Below are 16,669 nucleotides of genomic sequence, written 5' to 3'. Positions count from 1 at the left end.
TTAATGCTTTATTTAACACTGTAAAGCTACTTTGACACAATATGTATTGTATAAAGCGCTATATAAATAAAGGTGACTTGACTTGACTTAAAGGGGTCATATGATGCGATTTCATCTTTTCCTTTGTCTTTGCAGTGCTAAAAGCTGTTTGTGCATACAGAAGATTTGTAAAGTCGCAAAGATTAAAGTCTCAAACCCAAAGAAATAGTCTTTATAAAAGTGAACGCTCAGCCATGTCTTCCTAAAACGCCTCGTTCAAACATGCCACCACATGTCTACGTCACGGTGTGGGAAAATTTGCATAACACCGCCCAAATGTATATGCAAAGAAAGAAGGCATAACTTTTATTCTTGCTGTATTGCCGCCGCCATATCGTGGAGACGCTGTGTTTCGTTTGCGAAAAGAGGTCACAACTAGAAATCAGTGGTTAAGTTTTATTTACAACACTGTTCCAGAACAGTACAACCCAAATATTCGAGTGTGTGCAGCGCATTTTACGGAGGAAAGTTTCCTGAACCTGGTAAGGGGCGTAACATTTCCGTCACACGCTTGAGATATTTGACCAATCACAATGCACTGGATAGCTGGCCAATCAGAGCACACCACGCTTTTCAGAACGATAAGCTTTGTAAAAATTGATGCGTTTCAGAAAGGCGGGGCATAGAGGAGCAACAATAATGTACAGTATGTGGAAAATAATGTGTTTTTTTAACCTTAAACCGCATAAATACTGCATTACACCAAATAATGTTTTTTAGCAACGTCTTATGACCCCTTTAATCAGCACTGTGTTGTATTTTCTCTTCCGCCATCGCTGTTCTGACTCAGAGGAAGCTAATTTGCTGCTCATATGGCACTCATATTACGCGTATATTATATATAATATATTGTTATATAGATCAGTGGTTTTTACCCCGTCTCTTCCAATGACGAACTTACACTAGTGGATGGGTAACGCTAGAATAATGTCTGAATAAAAACAAAAGAATAATGAGGATTATGTCTCATAACCGTCCTGGTAGAGGTCGCAATGCAAAGAGGAGAAAATACTCTAGCAGTCAGAGCAGCTCACTGTTCACAAAATATCTGATCCTGAATATTGAATTAGGGGTGGGGGTTTATGTGAATGTATCTCTGAGAGGAACTGACTGTCTTCAGAAAAGTTTAGATATTTTCTTTTCATCTTTTCTCTGTATAATGCATATTAAAGTAGTGGTTATAAATGCCTCGCTGCTTTGTTTACAGCGGTACCCAAGGGAATGCTGTATGGCTGTTGTTCCATAAGCACCTCCTGCTGTCAGAATTTGCATTTTCATTTAGCCTGTCTGCTTGATAAAGCAGAAAGCTTAATAAATGTGATAAACCGTGAAACCGCCAGAATCCTAAAAAACAAAAACAAAACCGGTGATACAGATTTTTGGTCAAACCGCCCAGCACTAGTCAGGTAACTATAGGTCTTTCACCAGTGGGAAATGTTTTAGCAGAAAGCAGCTCTGCCTCAGACTGCACTCTGTCTCTGTGTGGAGCCTGTAGGCGGGAATGAATGAATATGATCCGCCAGTTCATGATTTGGCTGCCTTCCTTTCTAGGGCATGAGAACATGTGGTTGTGTCATAGTAATTTTCAGAGTTTAAAGTCATACCTCTTTACAAACAATCTGCCTTGACAATGGAATGAGCCCTGGAGGAAAATGCTTGCATTTCAGAGATGTTAAAAATAGCAAGTTTGTGGTTTAAAAGAGCCTTTCTTGAATTGTACACATTTTTAAACATTGTGATCTGTCACAAAGTGCTCAGTACTACATCCATAATTCCGAATGTTTCTGTGCGCAGAGCTGACAGCCAAATACTGATTGTTGTGAGAACTGTGCTTTTCAGAGAAAAAAAAACACTTGTTAGCAAACCTTGTTAGCAGTGATCCACAAATGAAATGAATGTTTACTGTTGCCTGTGTGGCATTAATCCCAAAGGAAGCAACAAAATCTGTCAGAACTACCGGTTGAGATGAAATGACTAACACTATTTCTGGCTTCTCAAAGTGATCACATTTCATTATGTTTGATTTCTCTTGAGCCACTCAAATGAAAAACAGCAATGCCACAGTGTTTACACTTTAATCTTTGCCAGGAAGTAAAGAACCTATATGGCGTCTGCCCATTAAACTGATATCAACAAAGGTATTATTTGACTTCTTTTTTTTATTTGGTCAAACAGTTGTCATTTTTAAAAACAAGAAAATGGTTCAGAATTGAGTATGCCATTCTACTTATAGGAACAGAGCGGTAGTGACTCTTTCCATTTTCAGTAGGATTTGATAAACAGAAATGTAAACACAACTTGTCCATTACAACACTTGTTTTCTATAAGCCCACTACATGTTTGCATGCAGGAAGTCATCCAGCTGCTGGTGTGCTGACTGTCCATTGGCATGTCCACCCTGTTGAAAAAACCAGCATATGCTGGTTAGGTATGTTTTGACGCTGACAAAACCGGTGATACAGATTTTTGGTCAAACCGCCCAGCACTAGTCAGGTAACTATAGGTCTTTCACCAGTGGGAAATGTTTTAGCAGAAAGCAGCTCTGCCTCAGACTGCACTCTGTCTCTGTGTGGAGCCTGTAGGCGGGAATGAATGAATATGATCCGCCAGTTCATGATTTGGCTGCCTTCCTTTCTAGGGCATGAGAACATGTGGTTGTGTCATAGTAATTTTCAGAGTTTAAAGTCATACCTCTTTACAAACAATCTGCCTTGACAATGGAATGAGCCCTGGAGGAAAATGCTTGCATTTCAGAGATGTTAAAAATAGCAAGTTTGTGGTTTAAAAGAGCCTTTCTTGAATTGTACACATTTTTAAACATTGTGATCTGTCACAAAGTGCTCAGTACTACATCCATAATTCCGAATGTTTCTGTGCGCAGAGCTGACAGCCAAATACTGATTGTTGTGAGAACTGTGCTTTTCAGAGAAAAAAAAACACTTGTTAGCAAACCTTGTTAGCAGTGATCCACAAATGAAATGAATGTTTACTGTTGCCTGTGTGGCATTAATCCCAAAGGAAGCAACAAAATCTGTCAGAACTACCGGTTGAGATGAAATGACTAACACTATTTCTGGCTTCTCAAAGTGATCACATTTCATTATGTTTGATTTCTCTTGAGCCACTCAAATGAAAAACAGCAATGCCACAGTGTTTACACTTTAATCTTTGCCAGGAAGTAAAGAACCTATATGGCGTCTGCCCATTAAACTGATATCAACAAAGGTATTATTTGACTTCTTTTTTTTATTTGGTCAAACAGTTGTCATTTTTAAAAACAAGAAAATGGTTCAGAATTGAGTATGCCATTCTACTTATAGGAACAGAGCGGTAGTGACTCTTTCCATTTTCAGTAGGATTTGATAAACAGAAATGTAAACACAACTTGTCCATTACAACACTTGTTTTCTATAAGCCCACTACATGTTTGCATGCAGGAAGTCATCCAGCTGCTGGTGTGCTGACTGTCCATTGGCATGTCCACCCTGTTGAAAAAACCAGCATATGCTGGTTAGGTATGTTTTGACGCTGGGAAGCTGGTTTAAGCTGGTCCTTTGCTGGTTTATGCTGGTCCTTTGCTGGTTTATGCTGGTCCTTTGCCAGCACATGACCAGCATAAACCAGCAAAAGGACCAGCTTAAACCAGCTTCCCAGCGTCAAAACATACCTAACCAGCATATGTTGGTTTTTTTCAACAGGGCAGCCTTTGCAAGTGGTAGTGGATCAAAGTGTCTCTTTAGAGATCAGCACAGATTTTTAGACTTTCACACATTTATTGGTAAAAATTAACAATAAAACTAAAACTGAGAATTTTTTGCACTGCTGCACATGGAAAATGTTGAACAGGGGAACTAAAGAACTCTCAATGTTTAGTTTAATTTGAATGTAAAATAATGGAAAACAGTTTTTGGAGGTTGTAGTAATAATAACAGTGGGTGATGTTGACAGGAGAGGAAAAGCATAAGCTTAAGCAAGCTGCCCCAGGGAAATCCTCTGCTTCACTAAGCAGCTTGGTGCTGCTCCACAGCTGGGGTGTCATTGTTTTGATAACGGCGTACATTGAAAGGCTCGATGTGACACTCCATGACCCCTGAGTGTGTGCTGAGAGCGAGGATCTGTGCTTGTTTATTAACAAGCCCGTGTTTCTAAGCTGTCTGCCTGGAACAGTGTCAGCAATGGGTTTGAAGTAGCACTTTTCTTAGTGCTTTTAAACTGAGTGATGTGAGTGAGGTAATATTTTGTGTTGTGTTGTTGTTGTAGTATGGCCAGTCTTTTTAAACACAATAATCTTGAGTGAGGTTATGTAAGTAGAGGCCAGTGTGGGCAAACCATGATATGAATGTGTTTCTCCCATCTAAATAGGACTGTGCTGCTCATTGAAGTAAAGTTGGCTTTTTAAATCATAAGGCAAATTGACCAAAAACATTGACACATCATGCACTTCACAGATTTTTGTCCAATCAAATGCTTCCTCTAAAACTACCTGTCACAGACTAGCAGAAAATGATGGTTCATTGTAAAAAAAAAGTTGGTTGCAGCAGACAGCAGGTTTATTAAACTGCTGCCATTTTAAGATCTAATGTAATGAAGCACATCTGATTTTCTCCCAACTCTTTACATTCACTTAAGTCATCACAGGCTGTGTTTTTGTGAACCTTGTGTGGTTTTGACAGTTTAAGTGGAATAGGCACAATTACATGAATTTCCAACTTGACTGCATTAGACTTAATTGTGAGTGAAGAGTACACTGAGACCCTTTTTACAACCAAAAGAACCAAAATTCCACTCACAAGTTCCGGTACAGTGTGAGTGTGAAGAGAACTGGGTTCTTTTTGTCTTAGTTCACTTTTGGGTCAGTGAGAGATCTCTGAGAGTTTAGACTTTTTTTTTTAGAGAAGTGTGAACACCCTTAAAGTCTAAGTGAAATTCCACTAAGTAAGAGCACGTTATTGATCTAATTGTGAGCAATTAATCCATGCATATCTTTCATTTTACATTTCTTTTTGACCTTGTAATTTTAATTATTTCTTGCGAGTATGTAGATTTTGCCTACCTTGTTTCTATTTGAATGTCAACATCGCGTATTCTATTTCAGATACGCGATGTGAGATATTTATTGAATTGCAGTTCAGATGGCAATTCCAATATCTGTCAAAACAACTGCAATATGCAATTTTTTTTTTTGCCAAAATTATACAGCTTTACAACTAACCAGTATGCAGCTAAGGTTTTGTGCTCTGGCTTAAAAATATCAGTGTGTTGGATTAAAAAATGGACTCAAGCTTATGTGTAGTAACCCATTGATAACACGAAATGAGGTCAGTCTTTGAGATTCAAATTTTGTCCTTTGGTTAGTGGGAGGAAGGAACGCCTACTGATTTGCTTGTGCCTGATCAGAATTGATAATTTTCATTGTTTACCCTTGCTGCACAACAAAATCCACACTGTCCTCCAACTTGGGCTCAGAAGTACACTTAAACCCAAACCCATTTCCAAGAATTAAATACATAAGTTACAAAAACAACTAAAACGCCTCGGCAGACTTTCTCTCTTCTTTCTTTTTCAAATGCATTCACTGTGTCTTCCTCTTGATTAAAGGTGCAGTTCCAGAAGATCCAGCAGCTCCGTCTGTCACAGAACCGGGCACAGTACTATGGTGGCTCGCTGCCCAACGTCAACCAAATAGGCAATGCAAGCACTGATTTCCAGGTACCTGGGTTGCCCTCCATCCACTTATCTAAGTCTACTAAATCTGTCCAGCAAGTCATGTTCATTTAGGAGAAGATAAACCCCAGCCATATACTCAGTTTTTCTACCCTCAGATTAGCGATGTCAAGAGATGGTAATTGCAAACCTTCTCCTTAAAAAACAAAGAGTGTATTAGTCCCAACCTCTTAGTCTGCCCTTACTTCGCCTACTCCTTCAGTACATGGCTTTCCCCACAAGTACACCTGATACAGCAGTGCGCTCCAAGAGCCGAAGAACTGTATCTGTGTCTATCCCCTATGGAGAACAGTGCTGTATACCTTCAGGTGAAACCGCTCTTGTTGCTGTGAATAAAGCCTCCTTGAGACATAGAGCAGTGATCCCTACTTTTTGTCTGCCATGAGAAACCAAACCTAGAGAGGTAAAAGCACTTTGGAGTAGAGTGAATTCACCTGGGAACATAAGCTAATGGTGGCACATTGAAAACTCATGTGTGTATTTTTTGTTTGTCTATTGTTGCGTGTTTTTTTCAGTCCTGCAATATGGACGCTCTGATGTCTTTTCACTAACCATTTTTACTGTTTAAGTCATATATATAACAGATTCCTGCATTTGTGAGGAAAATGTTAACCAAGAAGGTTTTTCTCCACAGGGGACTTTTCCCTCCGGACTGGACTCTGTGCGAGGGACCAGACACCATGGTCTGGTGGAGAGGGTTCATCGAGACCGCAATCGGATCAACTCACCGCACTGCAGGCCCATCGACAAGCACGGGCGGCAGATATCCTTTTAAGTTCACTAGTGTAAAGACCTTTGTAGAGGAAAAAAGTGATCTGGGAATGTCTTTGCTTACGCTAGTAGATGCAGAATTTTTATGAGCTCACAATGTTGTATGTGTCATACATGTTGACCTTTGCTCATGTGGGCAGCTTTTTTGAGGCTTCAGGCTGTGTGATGATCCTTTATCTATTAATATTCCCTCTGCTGCACCGTGGGTGTGAATGAGTAGGTAACTGCAATAACCTGCTGTTTCTCCCCGCTTATGTTTGTTTTGTTTTTTTTCTTCCTGTGAGAACTGTTTAGAGATTTGAATATCAGTACTCTGGTGTCCTCATTAGTGTGTATTGCGCATTCTGCCGCTAGTTCTACATTCATTCAGCACGCAGGTTGGTGAAATCACTGGCTACGCCGGCCCGGCCGGTCTTTTATCCTCCTCGGTTGTGTAGTCGATGGATTTCTTTCATCAATTTTTCAGTGGTTGTCTGTAAGCTTAATCGTCTGTGGGCACAAAGATCATTTCTGTCTGCAGATTTAGCTTTGTGCTAAAGATTAAATAAAAAATAAAAAGGCCCTAATGCCTTCTGAGTTGCCATACTGTTTTGAAGATGTGGAAGGCATGAACAGTCTTCCACTGATCTAGTTTTGATTTCATATTCATACTTTTGAAGCCACCCAGAGGTTTTGAATTATCTAGTACCAGAGTAAGAAGCTACTCTGTAGTCTTTCATATTGGCAAGGCAAGGCAAGTTTATTTATATAGCACATTTCATACACAATGGTAATTCATAGTGCTTTACATAAAAGAAAAGAAAAAGAAAAAAAAAATCACAAAAATAAAACAAGGAATTTTAAGGGATAGTTTGTGAACGGTCCACTTGCTCTGATGCCGTGCCATACGGAGAGACAACAAAGTGAGGGAGACAAAGTGAGAGTTGAGTTACGTAAGCGCTTTGAATGATGGGTTCAAAGTAATTCCACACAGAGTGCCACGGCCGCCTTTGTTCTTTGAGCGGGAAAAGGCATTTGTGACCGCAGTCATGCTAAAAACTGCAAGACCTGTTTGTCAGAACTCTGGCAGCTCTGCTCTGTGAATTGAACCACTCCCTCCCCGAGAGCTGAAGATATTCTGGCTTATTCTCGTGGGTTCTTCAGAGTTTTTTTCTTCATCTCGTTGTCTGTTTGTGATTTTTGATTGTTTTCATTAATTGCTAAACAGTTGTTTCTAGTTGTCTCTGTAACTCTGAAAATGATTTTAATGAGTATTTTAATGGGTTGTTATCGTCTTCAAAGGTCATTGCTTTAGGATCAAAGCTTTCAGGTTTTTGTTGTTGTTGTTGTTGCTTTCAGTTCGAGTTCAGCATGTGTTTCGTCTCTGTGAATAAGAAGGCTTACTAACACTCATTCATTTGATGCAGCAAAGAGTCCAGATTGATGTAGTTCAATTCCCACTCGTTCTTCAGTGACTTGTTAGTAGGGCTGGGCGATATGGCCAAAAAAATTATCACGATCAAATTTTTCATATCAGTCGATATTGATAATTATCACAATAAATTATAAATCTTTATTTCTTTCAGGTTTAAAGGCAAATTTTTGCTCCCAAGTGAAAGTTGTAGAAACAAGACTTGTGGTTTTAAACTACTCTTTATGGTCAGAGCGTGACAAACACTTCACACTTTTGAATTCTTTACACTTTTCCAGTCATTCCAGACACGTATCCTCAGCACAGTTTGCAGTGCAGCCTGCAATAATAATAATAATAATAATAATAATATTAAATTTTTTAGTCTCTAATGGCGCTTTTCCACTGCATGGTACGGCTCAGTACGGTTCATTTTGGGGGGTTTTCTACTGGGTACAGTACCTGGTACCTGGTACTTTTTTTAGTACCACTTCAGTTGGGGTTCCATGTGAACCGTACCATTACCAAAACGTGACGTGTAAACTCTGCTGATCACAGATTGGCCGGAGAGAATCGTCACTACCTGCGTCACTGAATTTGCGACACAAACACAAAAGAACCGCTAGATTTAAATCAGCACAGCCAGCGAAGGATCGAACGCAACCGTTTTGAATGAGCGCACCTTTTTTTAACAACCAAATCGTTTTGTTGTCTGTTGTGGAAGAACAGACGTTCCTCTCGTTGATTAGTAGAGGAGTGGATCCAGCGAGAGCTTGATGGGGCGTCGTGGAATGAAAAAGTTTTTTTAGGAGTCGCGGCAGTAGAGGCGGCACAACTATAACGACATGTGAATAATCCCACCCACTCTAAAGCGGTACTGAACTGCAGTGCAAATGCAAACCGTGCCGAGCCGTGCCGAGCCGTACCGAGCCGAGTCGTACCACGCAGTGGAAAAGCACCATTAGAAATGCACATTTGACAGTAGCTTGAGTTGACAGTAGTAGTAGCTTGAGTTAGGTAAGATATTGGCACCATAGACTGTATAAAAACATGGACGTAGTGTCCGTGACGTCACCCGTAGGTTCCTGAAGAGCGTTTTTGAAGCTCAAAGTTGGCGGAGCCGGCCGTCGCCATCTTGGCAGCGCGTCAACGTGCTTCACTCCCGAATAATCGAAAAGCTGGTTGCTGAAACCACGCCCACCTAGCTCGACGGTGATGACAGCAGAGGCAATCCACCTGTCACTCAAGTGGCCACGCCCTTAATTATGCAGAACTTTAAGGCTTAATATAATTTAAATGGATGACTTATAAAAAAATTCACCCCCCTCACAGTTGTCATGAAGGGCAAATTAGCTATATAGACCAAAAGCATATTTTTGAACCAGGCTGTAAACATGTTTTTTTCTGCTGTAAATTGACAATTTTAACATGGGGAGTCTATAGGATTGACTCCCTTTTGCAGCCAGCCTCTAGCGGCCAGTTGACGAATTACAGTTAAAGTCACTTCCGTGTTGGCTTCACGAGAGAGAGCGGGAGGTTGCCACTTGATTGGCACCAAAAATGTTTTGACCACTTTATGTAAACCACCATTTTATTGCTTCTTGTTTAAGCATCTGCATCAGTGTTGGCTTATTATTAGCATCTGTAGGATTGTTTTTTTTTTGTTTTTTTGTAAATATGGGCAGTCGTGGGTTTTGGCCTTATTTATGCTTATTTCTGAGGCAAATTGCTTATTTTGAGCGTATTTTGTTGGACCCAGCCTGATCTGGCAACACTGTCTTGAGTCAAAATGTGTGAAGAAAGGGGGGGAAAAAACCCCGAATAAAAATGACTTAAAGCACTTAAAATAACAAAAACTATATTTAAAATTTTAAATGAAAAGTGAAAACAAAAATAAATGCTAATTCAAAACATTAATAATCGTATATAAAACAATAGTATATAAAAAATACTAAAATAACACTGGCTGCACTCAGAACACTTTGGCAACCACATGGCAACGCCATGAAACCCACGTACAATGCCCTAGTATTATGATGACAGGTTTTTTTTATAGCTAATGCTAATCTTCCTAAACTCTAAACTACAATCTGCATTTAATCTAAATAAACAGAGACTCTCTAAATAAACATTTGCTCACTAGGATTTTCTCTTAATGTCTGAAGCATTTCATTTTCATGCCTCTCTAATTCTGCTGAGTGAGAGAATGTTATGAGGAAGGATTTAAAGCCCAAATTTGCTTTCACTCTGATTTTTTTCCCTTTAGTGCCAGATGTCCCTCACAGTGTTGGCTTGTTTTGCTCTCATCGATTCAGCCATGTCTGCCAAGATTAGACTCTCTCACAGGCTCGCTAGCCAACCTGTCTCTAACCAACTTCCTCCTAACCCATGTAGTTGCCTTCGAGCCGTATATATCATGCCAGATGCCTTGTTCTTGTTTTGTCTGTATTTCTGGAATGATGTCCAATTGGAGAAAGAGCGGTGTGGGTCGAGTGTGAAATGTCAGAGAGAAAAGGTTAGCTCACCCACGCCATCCTGGAGCTTCTGAGACGAAGGTGCTGTCACAGCCACCCTATCTCTCCACACCGCTTCAGCAGCCACAGGCTAATTAGATTTTAGAAAGGATCCCTCGTAATCCAAGCCGTCTGGCTTGTGTCTTCAACGCTTTCCCCCTCCCCAGGCCGAGGATCAACAGAATTCATACAATGTCACGCCAGGAATTTCATACATATGATGGCGGTTGTCGATGTGTACAGTCTTATTGAAGTGTGTTTGAATGAGGTGGCCTAAGACGGTTTTTCTGTGGCCTGGCTTTGGCTGCTCATTGGTTGGATGTTCTGTGTTGTGTCATCATGGTTAGGGTCACGGGGTGGGCTGGTGGTTGAAAGGTTGGCATGAAGAGCTCAGTCTCTTATTACTGCAGCAGAACTGATGACTAGGTTTTCCAGGCCTTACCAGATGTTGAACAGAAAAAGACTGCCCTGCTTTCTGTCTTGTAAATCCACCCCTCCCCCCGTTTGGATGTGAGAGTCTTGGCACAGATGGACATGACGAGGCAGCATTGTCAACATCGGCTTGAGTTGAAGAAACAATGTTTACTCAAGGAGTTCTTCAGCTGGGCTGTTTAACTTTTGCAAGAGTGTTGAGTGGATTTGGACAGCACAAGTAAGTTTTTAAAGGGGTTGTATCATGAGAAATCAAATTAGATCAAATTAGTTTTTTTGCAGTATGAAACATGATATCTACACTTCTTCAGTCTTAAAAGATCTATCAATCTGCGGTAACTAAGCTGCAAAATAGAGATTGAAATCAGTTTTGCCTGCCTGGTCTTCAGAAACATTGTCCTTCTAAGTCAAAGTAAGGTTAACAAGATGAGCATGATAGATTCAGTTATTCTTAAAGTTGGCATGAGATTAAATTCACCCTATCTGTTTTGTAAATACATATTATAGATCTCACTGTGAATGATTCATCTACAATATGTCTGATTTATTAATAATTTTTTTTCCTCGTCACACCTCGCTTTTTCAGAACGATGAGTTTTGTAAAAATCGATGCGTTTCAAAAAGGCGGGGCATAGAGGAGAAACAATAATGTACAGTATGTGGAAAATAATGTGTTTTTTGAACTTTAAACCGCATAAACACATTTCATTACACCAAATACACAAAATAACGTTCTTTTTAGCAACATCATATGACCCCTTTAATCAAAATGTGATAACTCCATCTTCTGGTGAAAGACAGATTAAAAATTCCTCTTGATTTGTCACAAAGATATTGTTTTCTAGCTGGCTTAATATAGATGACGTTTGTTCAAACTGCGAAAAGGCTTTCCAAGATGACCATTGTTTTCCAGCATAATTAACTCATTGAGTTACATTTATACTCTACCATTCAATAGTTTGGGATCAATACGATTTTTTTGTTTGGTTTTATTTTGAAGTTAGTACTTTTATTCAGCAAGGATGCTTTAATCAAAAGTGAAAGTAAAGGCATTTATAATTTTGCAAAAGATTTTTATTTCAAATTAATGCTCGAAAGAAAACAACAATTAAAGTCATGAACTGCATTTTTTATTATTTTATAGTTCTCTGAGATTCACATATAATGTTAGTGTGAGTTTTACATATAAAACATCATAATTTAGAAGTAATAGGCTATTTTCTATCCTGTTTTTGAGCCTCTCTGCAGAATGGTCTGTTTTTATAGGTGGGGCGCATTCAAGACTCGCAAATAAACGCCCACTACTGTGATTGGCTAACAGGTTCGCTTATTAAAATAACAGATGGGCGCTGCTGTGACGTAAGTTACTCTGAAAATAACATGGGTCATTTGGGTTAAAAACGTATAAATACTCAGTATATATCAACCGGTCAGGAACAGACAATGCAATATTGGTAAAAGCACGTTTACTCACACTCATGTGTTGCGACATGCTGTTGGATCCACTCTAGTCAGACTCAGCGGTGCATCATAGTTTACTTTCAGTCTCTCTGAAAAGCCTGCATCATGCTGTCTTGATTACCAGCAGTATACCATACCAACAGTATGGCTGGCAGCCATATCACTCTCTAGCCCAAGACTGATTACCCTCTGAAGCTAAGCAGGGTTGAGCCTGGTCAGTACCTGGATGGGAGACTAGGTTGCTGCTGGAAGAGGTGCTAGGGAGGCCAGCAGGGTGTGTATAGTATGGGGATGATGGGGACACTATACTGTCAACAAGCAGCATCCTTCGGATGAGACGTTAAACCGAGGTCCTGACTCTCTGTGGTCATTAAAAATCCCAGGATGTCTTTCGAAAAGAGTAGAGGTGTGACCTTGGCCTCCTGGCCAAATTTGCCCATTGGCCTCTGATCATCATGGCCTCCTAACAATCCCCACATCTACTGATTGGCTTCATCACTCTGTCTCCTCTCCACTAAACTGGTGTGTGGTGGGCGTTCTGGCGCACTATGGCTGCTGTCGCATCATCCAGGTGGATGCTGCACACTGGTGGTGGATGAGGAGATACCCCCTGACAATGTAAAGCACTTTGAGTTCCTAGAAAAGCGCTATATAAATGTAACAAATTAATTGATTAAAAATAAATTTCCGTAGCAAACAAACAGTGTTTCACTGACGCGATCTGGAGCTCTTTGCTCATTTTACCCCGTGTTTACACCCGACACGAGTGGCGCAACGCAACTATAGAAAACAGAACCCATTATTGTCACTGGATGCGGCACGGATAGACACAACAAATCCCCAACTGACGTCCCACTCTATTTCTGACATACAAGCATTCGAGGGTGGAAAATGATCTCGAGAAATTAAAATGTTTTTGAGATGTATGCCTTATATACTGTATATAAATAAGGTTTGAAGCGTATGTGATTGTGACATTTACCTGTGAAAGCTTTGGAGGATTTCCTTGACTGAACTACGCTGAGAGCTCTCCATATGGAACGATGTACCTTTCTCCTCCCTCTGACAACAGCTGGAGAAGGTGAGTCCTGCCTTTAAAACTATTATGACCCATATAGTCCTACACACACCCATCCACTGCCAACAAATATGTGTCTGTGCATTCATTACATACATTGTTACATTCTACTTCAAGTAGTATTTGATCATATCTCCTGTCAGTTGCAGGGCAGAGTGCAGAGATTGTTATCTTTAAATGAAGCCATTGCAGTGACATCAAGTGGTGTTGAGAGATCATGTCACATTAGAGCGAGTGTTAATGTGTGTTTTGCATTTACATAGGCTATCCCCACAGATGCCTGAAAAGAAAACAGTAATGGCACATTTGTTTTGTTAGCATGTGGAAAATCCGCATCCGTAGTGATGATAGATAACACTAGCAAAAGGTTAGATAAAGCAAAAGTGTTCAAAGAGACATACACACATCATTTAGTCGTTTTCAACTTCTTTCTCTGACCACAAACGCTCACACGTTTGCTTTGCACAAATGTCACTCTTCTCGGTTCAGCCGTGGTGAGGCATAACCATTGGACGGATTTCCTCATTTGTTTACCGAGGAGTGAATTGCAGCCAGTAATAAAAGGCTTAAGGAAGCTTCTCCTCATCATAGTCGTGTTTTGAATGCAGGCTTGGCCGACGGCCAGTATGCCTTCTTACCTACAATCTGCTTCAGCCTCCATGTTGACTCTGCGACTTGTAAAACTTTCAGAGTCCACGCCCTGTGGCATTGTTTACACCTGAAAACTGGTTGGCCTGATCAGTTTTATCACAGCCAACTATTCCCACTGTGGCGAAACACTGCTGTGACAGCCATATGCCATAGAGCGGCTCACTACACACTAGATCCAGGGCTTTATCTTACGTACTTTTATTGCTTTTAGATTGAAATGTGAAATTAAATTACAGTTCAAACATTGACGAAGTTTGGAATAATAAAAGAGGTCTCTGAGGCTCATCAAGGATGCATTTATTGTAAATTACAAACAAGTTATTTATTCCTGTGATGGCAAAGCTGAATGAATGAATGATGGCACAGTCTTCAGTGTCAAATGATATTACAGAAATAATTCTAATATGCTGTTTTGCTGCTCTATTAATGTTAAAAACTATTTTAGCTGCTCAATACGTGGAAATCGTGATACATTAGCATTCAAAAGTTTGAGGTAAGCAAGATTTTAAAAAAAAAAGAAAAGAAATTAATGCTTTTATTCAGCAAGGCTGCAGTAAATTGATCAAAAGTGGCATTTATAATGTTTAAAAAGATTCCATTTCAAATAAATGCTGAACATGTTCTTTTGATATTTCTATTTATATATATATAAAAAAAAAAATCACAGAAATATTAAGCAGCAGTTTTAACATTGATACGAACCATTATTAATTAATAACTTCGCATCAATTATAATTGATGATAGCTGAGCACCAAATCAGCATATTAGAATGATTTCTGAAGGATCATGTGACACTGGAGACTGATGAAATTGCTGCCATAACAGTAGAATTAGAATTTATTTTAAAGGTCCCATATTGTCAAAACGGAAATTTCCTGGCTTTTTTCATGATAACTGAGGTCTAGGGGCTATTTAACTACCATATAAGTTTCAAAACAGTCAGTCCACAGTAAAATTCACACAGCCTGCATAAAGTAGCTGTGATTTTTCATGAACCGTTGTGACTTCCGTAAAAAGTTGACATCAGAACTACACAGTCACCGCCTTCAGTCACCACCCCGAGCACCGCCCAGCGTCCCACTCTCCTTTTGCCAAACCCCCAGACAACATTGCGGAAACATGTCGAAAAGGTTAACTTTAACCACGAAACCAGATCGGCCGACCTGTAACGTTACACTCTCACTCAAAGGATGGACGATCTGCCAGGGTTGTTACTATGAGGTGGATCACATCTAACGTGTAGAGTAAAGACAAACTCGCCGTGTCTATCTAGTCATGATGAAGATGTATATACATTTCAATTTCAGCAGGCAACTATTTTTACAGCTACATTATTGTTCCAGCCACAATTAATCACAACAATGTATATACAGTTACAAATGATTATATATCAATTGTCAGTTTGTTGTTTTACACACATGCACACAGACATTATTTCATACACGACATAGTCGTGAGATGCAAGAAACATAGACATATGGCAAGACATCTGTAGACGCGCCCATAACAACAAAAGACAATACTTAATTTAACCTTTTCTGATAAGAAGTGTGTGCTGCAAACGCGAGCGTTTTTGACGATCGTTTCTGTCCTGTCTGCTCGTTTTATCGCGTTTAACCACAGCTGTCATCGTTTTTTTTGTCTGGCAGTGGCAGCAGATATGCGATTAAATTTCTAATTTGAGGCTGTATTACGTCGATTCTGGCACCCAACATCATAACAAGATGATATTGTAAGCTCCTTATGTAGCCAAATCTGTGCTGGTTTGAATGGGCCGCCTTCAGTTTCCCCTTTGTTTTGCTGCCTCCAGCTAGCGCTGTGACGTCGGCTGACCCTAGGCTGCGTTTACACTGGCACAAAAAATCCGATCTTTCGCTCACATCTGACACAGATCAGAATTTGTTGCACACATGTAAACACAAAACCCGCACGAGATCCGATTTTTTTACATCCGATCTGAGCTAGTGCTGTGTTCAAAATATCGATACGACGATGTATCGTCACAGATATTTGACAATACGAGTACCGATACAGCTGGCCCTGTATCGATATTGTGGCACGTGTGCAGCAGTGGACCACGCTTAATTTGTTTAAAATTTTACAACGTTTAAAATTGAGTAGAAAAGTGCGAGGTTTCTAAAAAAAGAATGAATAGAGCATAATAATATATAGGCTACAACACGGTTTAATCTGGCCACAGAGGAACACAACTGGGTTGCCTGATATAAAGAGACGTAATCCCCGAAACAGAGCTTCACACTTGCGCAATACGGAAATATCTGCTAAACGTGCTACTTATCTTTGTCAACCTGGCAACCATGTGCACGCGCTCTCTCTCCACTGTGGATAAACGCGCTTGCTTTCTGAAAACACCGGTTAGCTTGCAGTTTAGCGATCTCCACTTCAATATTCTATTCTCAGAAAAGTGTAATTCATCAAGTGTTCATTTATGAGAGAGCGAGAGAAAGAGAGAGGCTGTGTATGTATGAATTACCACCGTTTTGCCGCGTTTCTCTATTAACAGTGAAGCTGTGGCTTTAATTCTTTGAGAAACAATGATGTTACCAGCTCCTTGTTGAGAAAGATAATGTAGCTCTTGAGCGATTAAG

The 16,669-nt window shown here is 40.0% G+C and overlaps 1 protein-coding gene across 1 annotated transcript in view; it reads left to right on the top strand.

Moving 5' to 3' along the window:
• LOC107600472 (CREB-regulated transcription coactivator 3-like) overlaps positions 1–16,669 on the top strand; it is a 60,840-nt gene that overhangs the window by 11,296 nt on the left and 32,875 nt on the right. Inside the window, exons 2-4 of the mRNA XM_016292379.1 lie at positions 5,638–5,748; positions 6,398–6,526; positions 13,350–13,411. Of these exons, the coding sequence (XP_016147865.1) occupies positions 5,638–5,748; positions 6,398–6,526; positions 13,350–13,411 (302 nt within the window). The remainder of the gene's footprint in view (positions 1–5,637; positions 5,749–6,397; positions 6,527–13,349; positions 13,412–16,669) is intronic.

Source organism: Sinocyclocheilus grahami, unplaced genomic scaffold, assembly GCF_001515645.1.
Source record: "Sinocyclocheilus grahami isolate Dianchi unplaced genomic scaffold, SAMN03320097.WGS_v1.1 scaffold284.1, whole genome shotgun sequence".
Lineage (NCBI taxonomy): Eukaryota > Metazoa > Chordata > Actinopteri > Cypriniformes > Cyprinidae > Sinocyclocheilus > Sinocyclocheilus grahami.
This window is presented reverse-complemented; position numbering and strand designations above follow the sequence as displayed.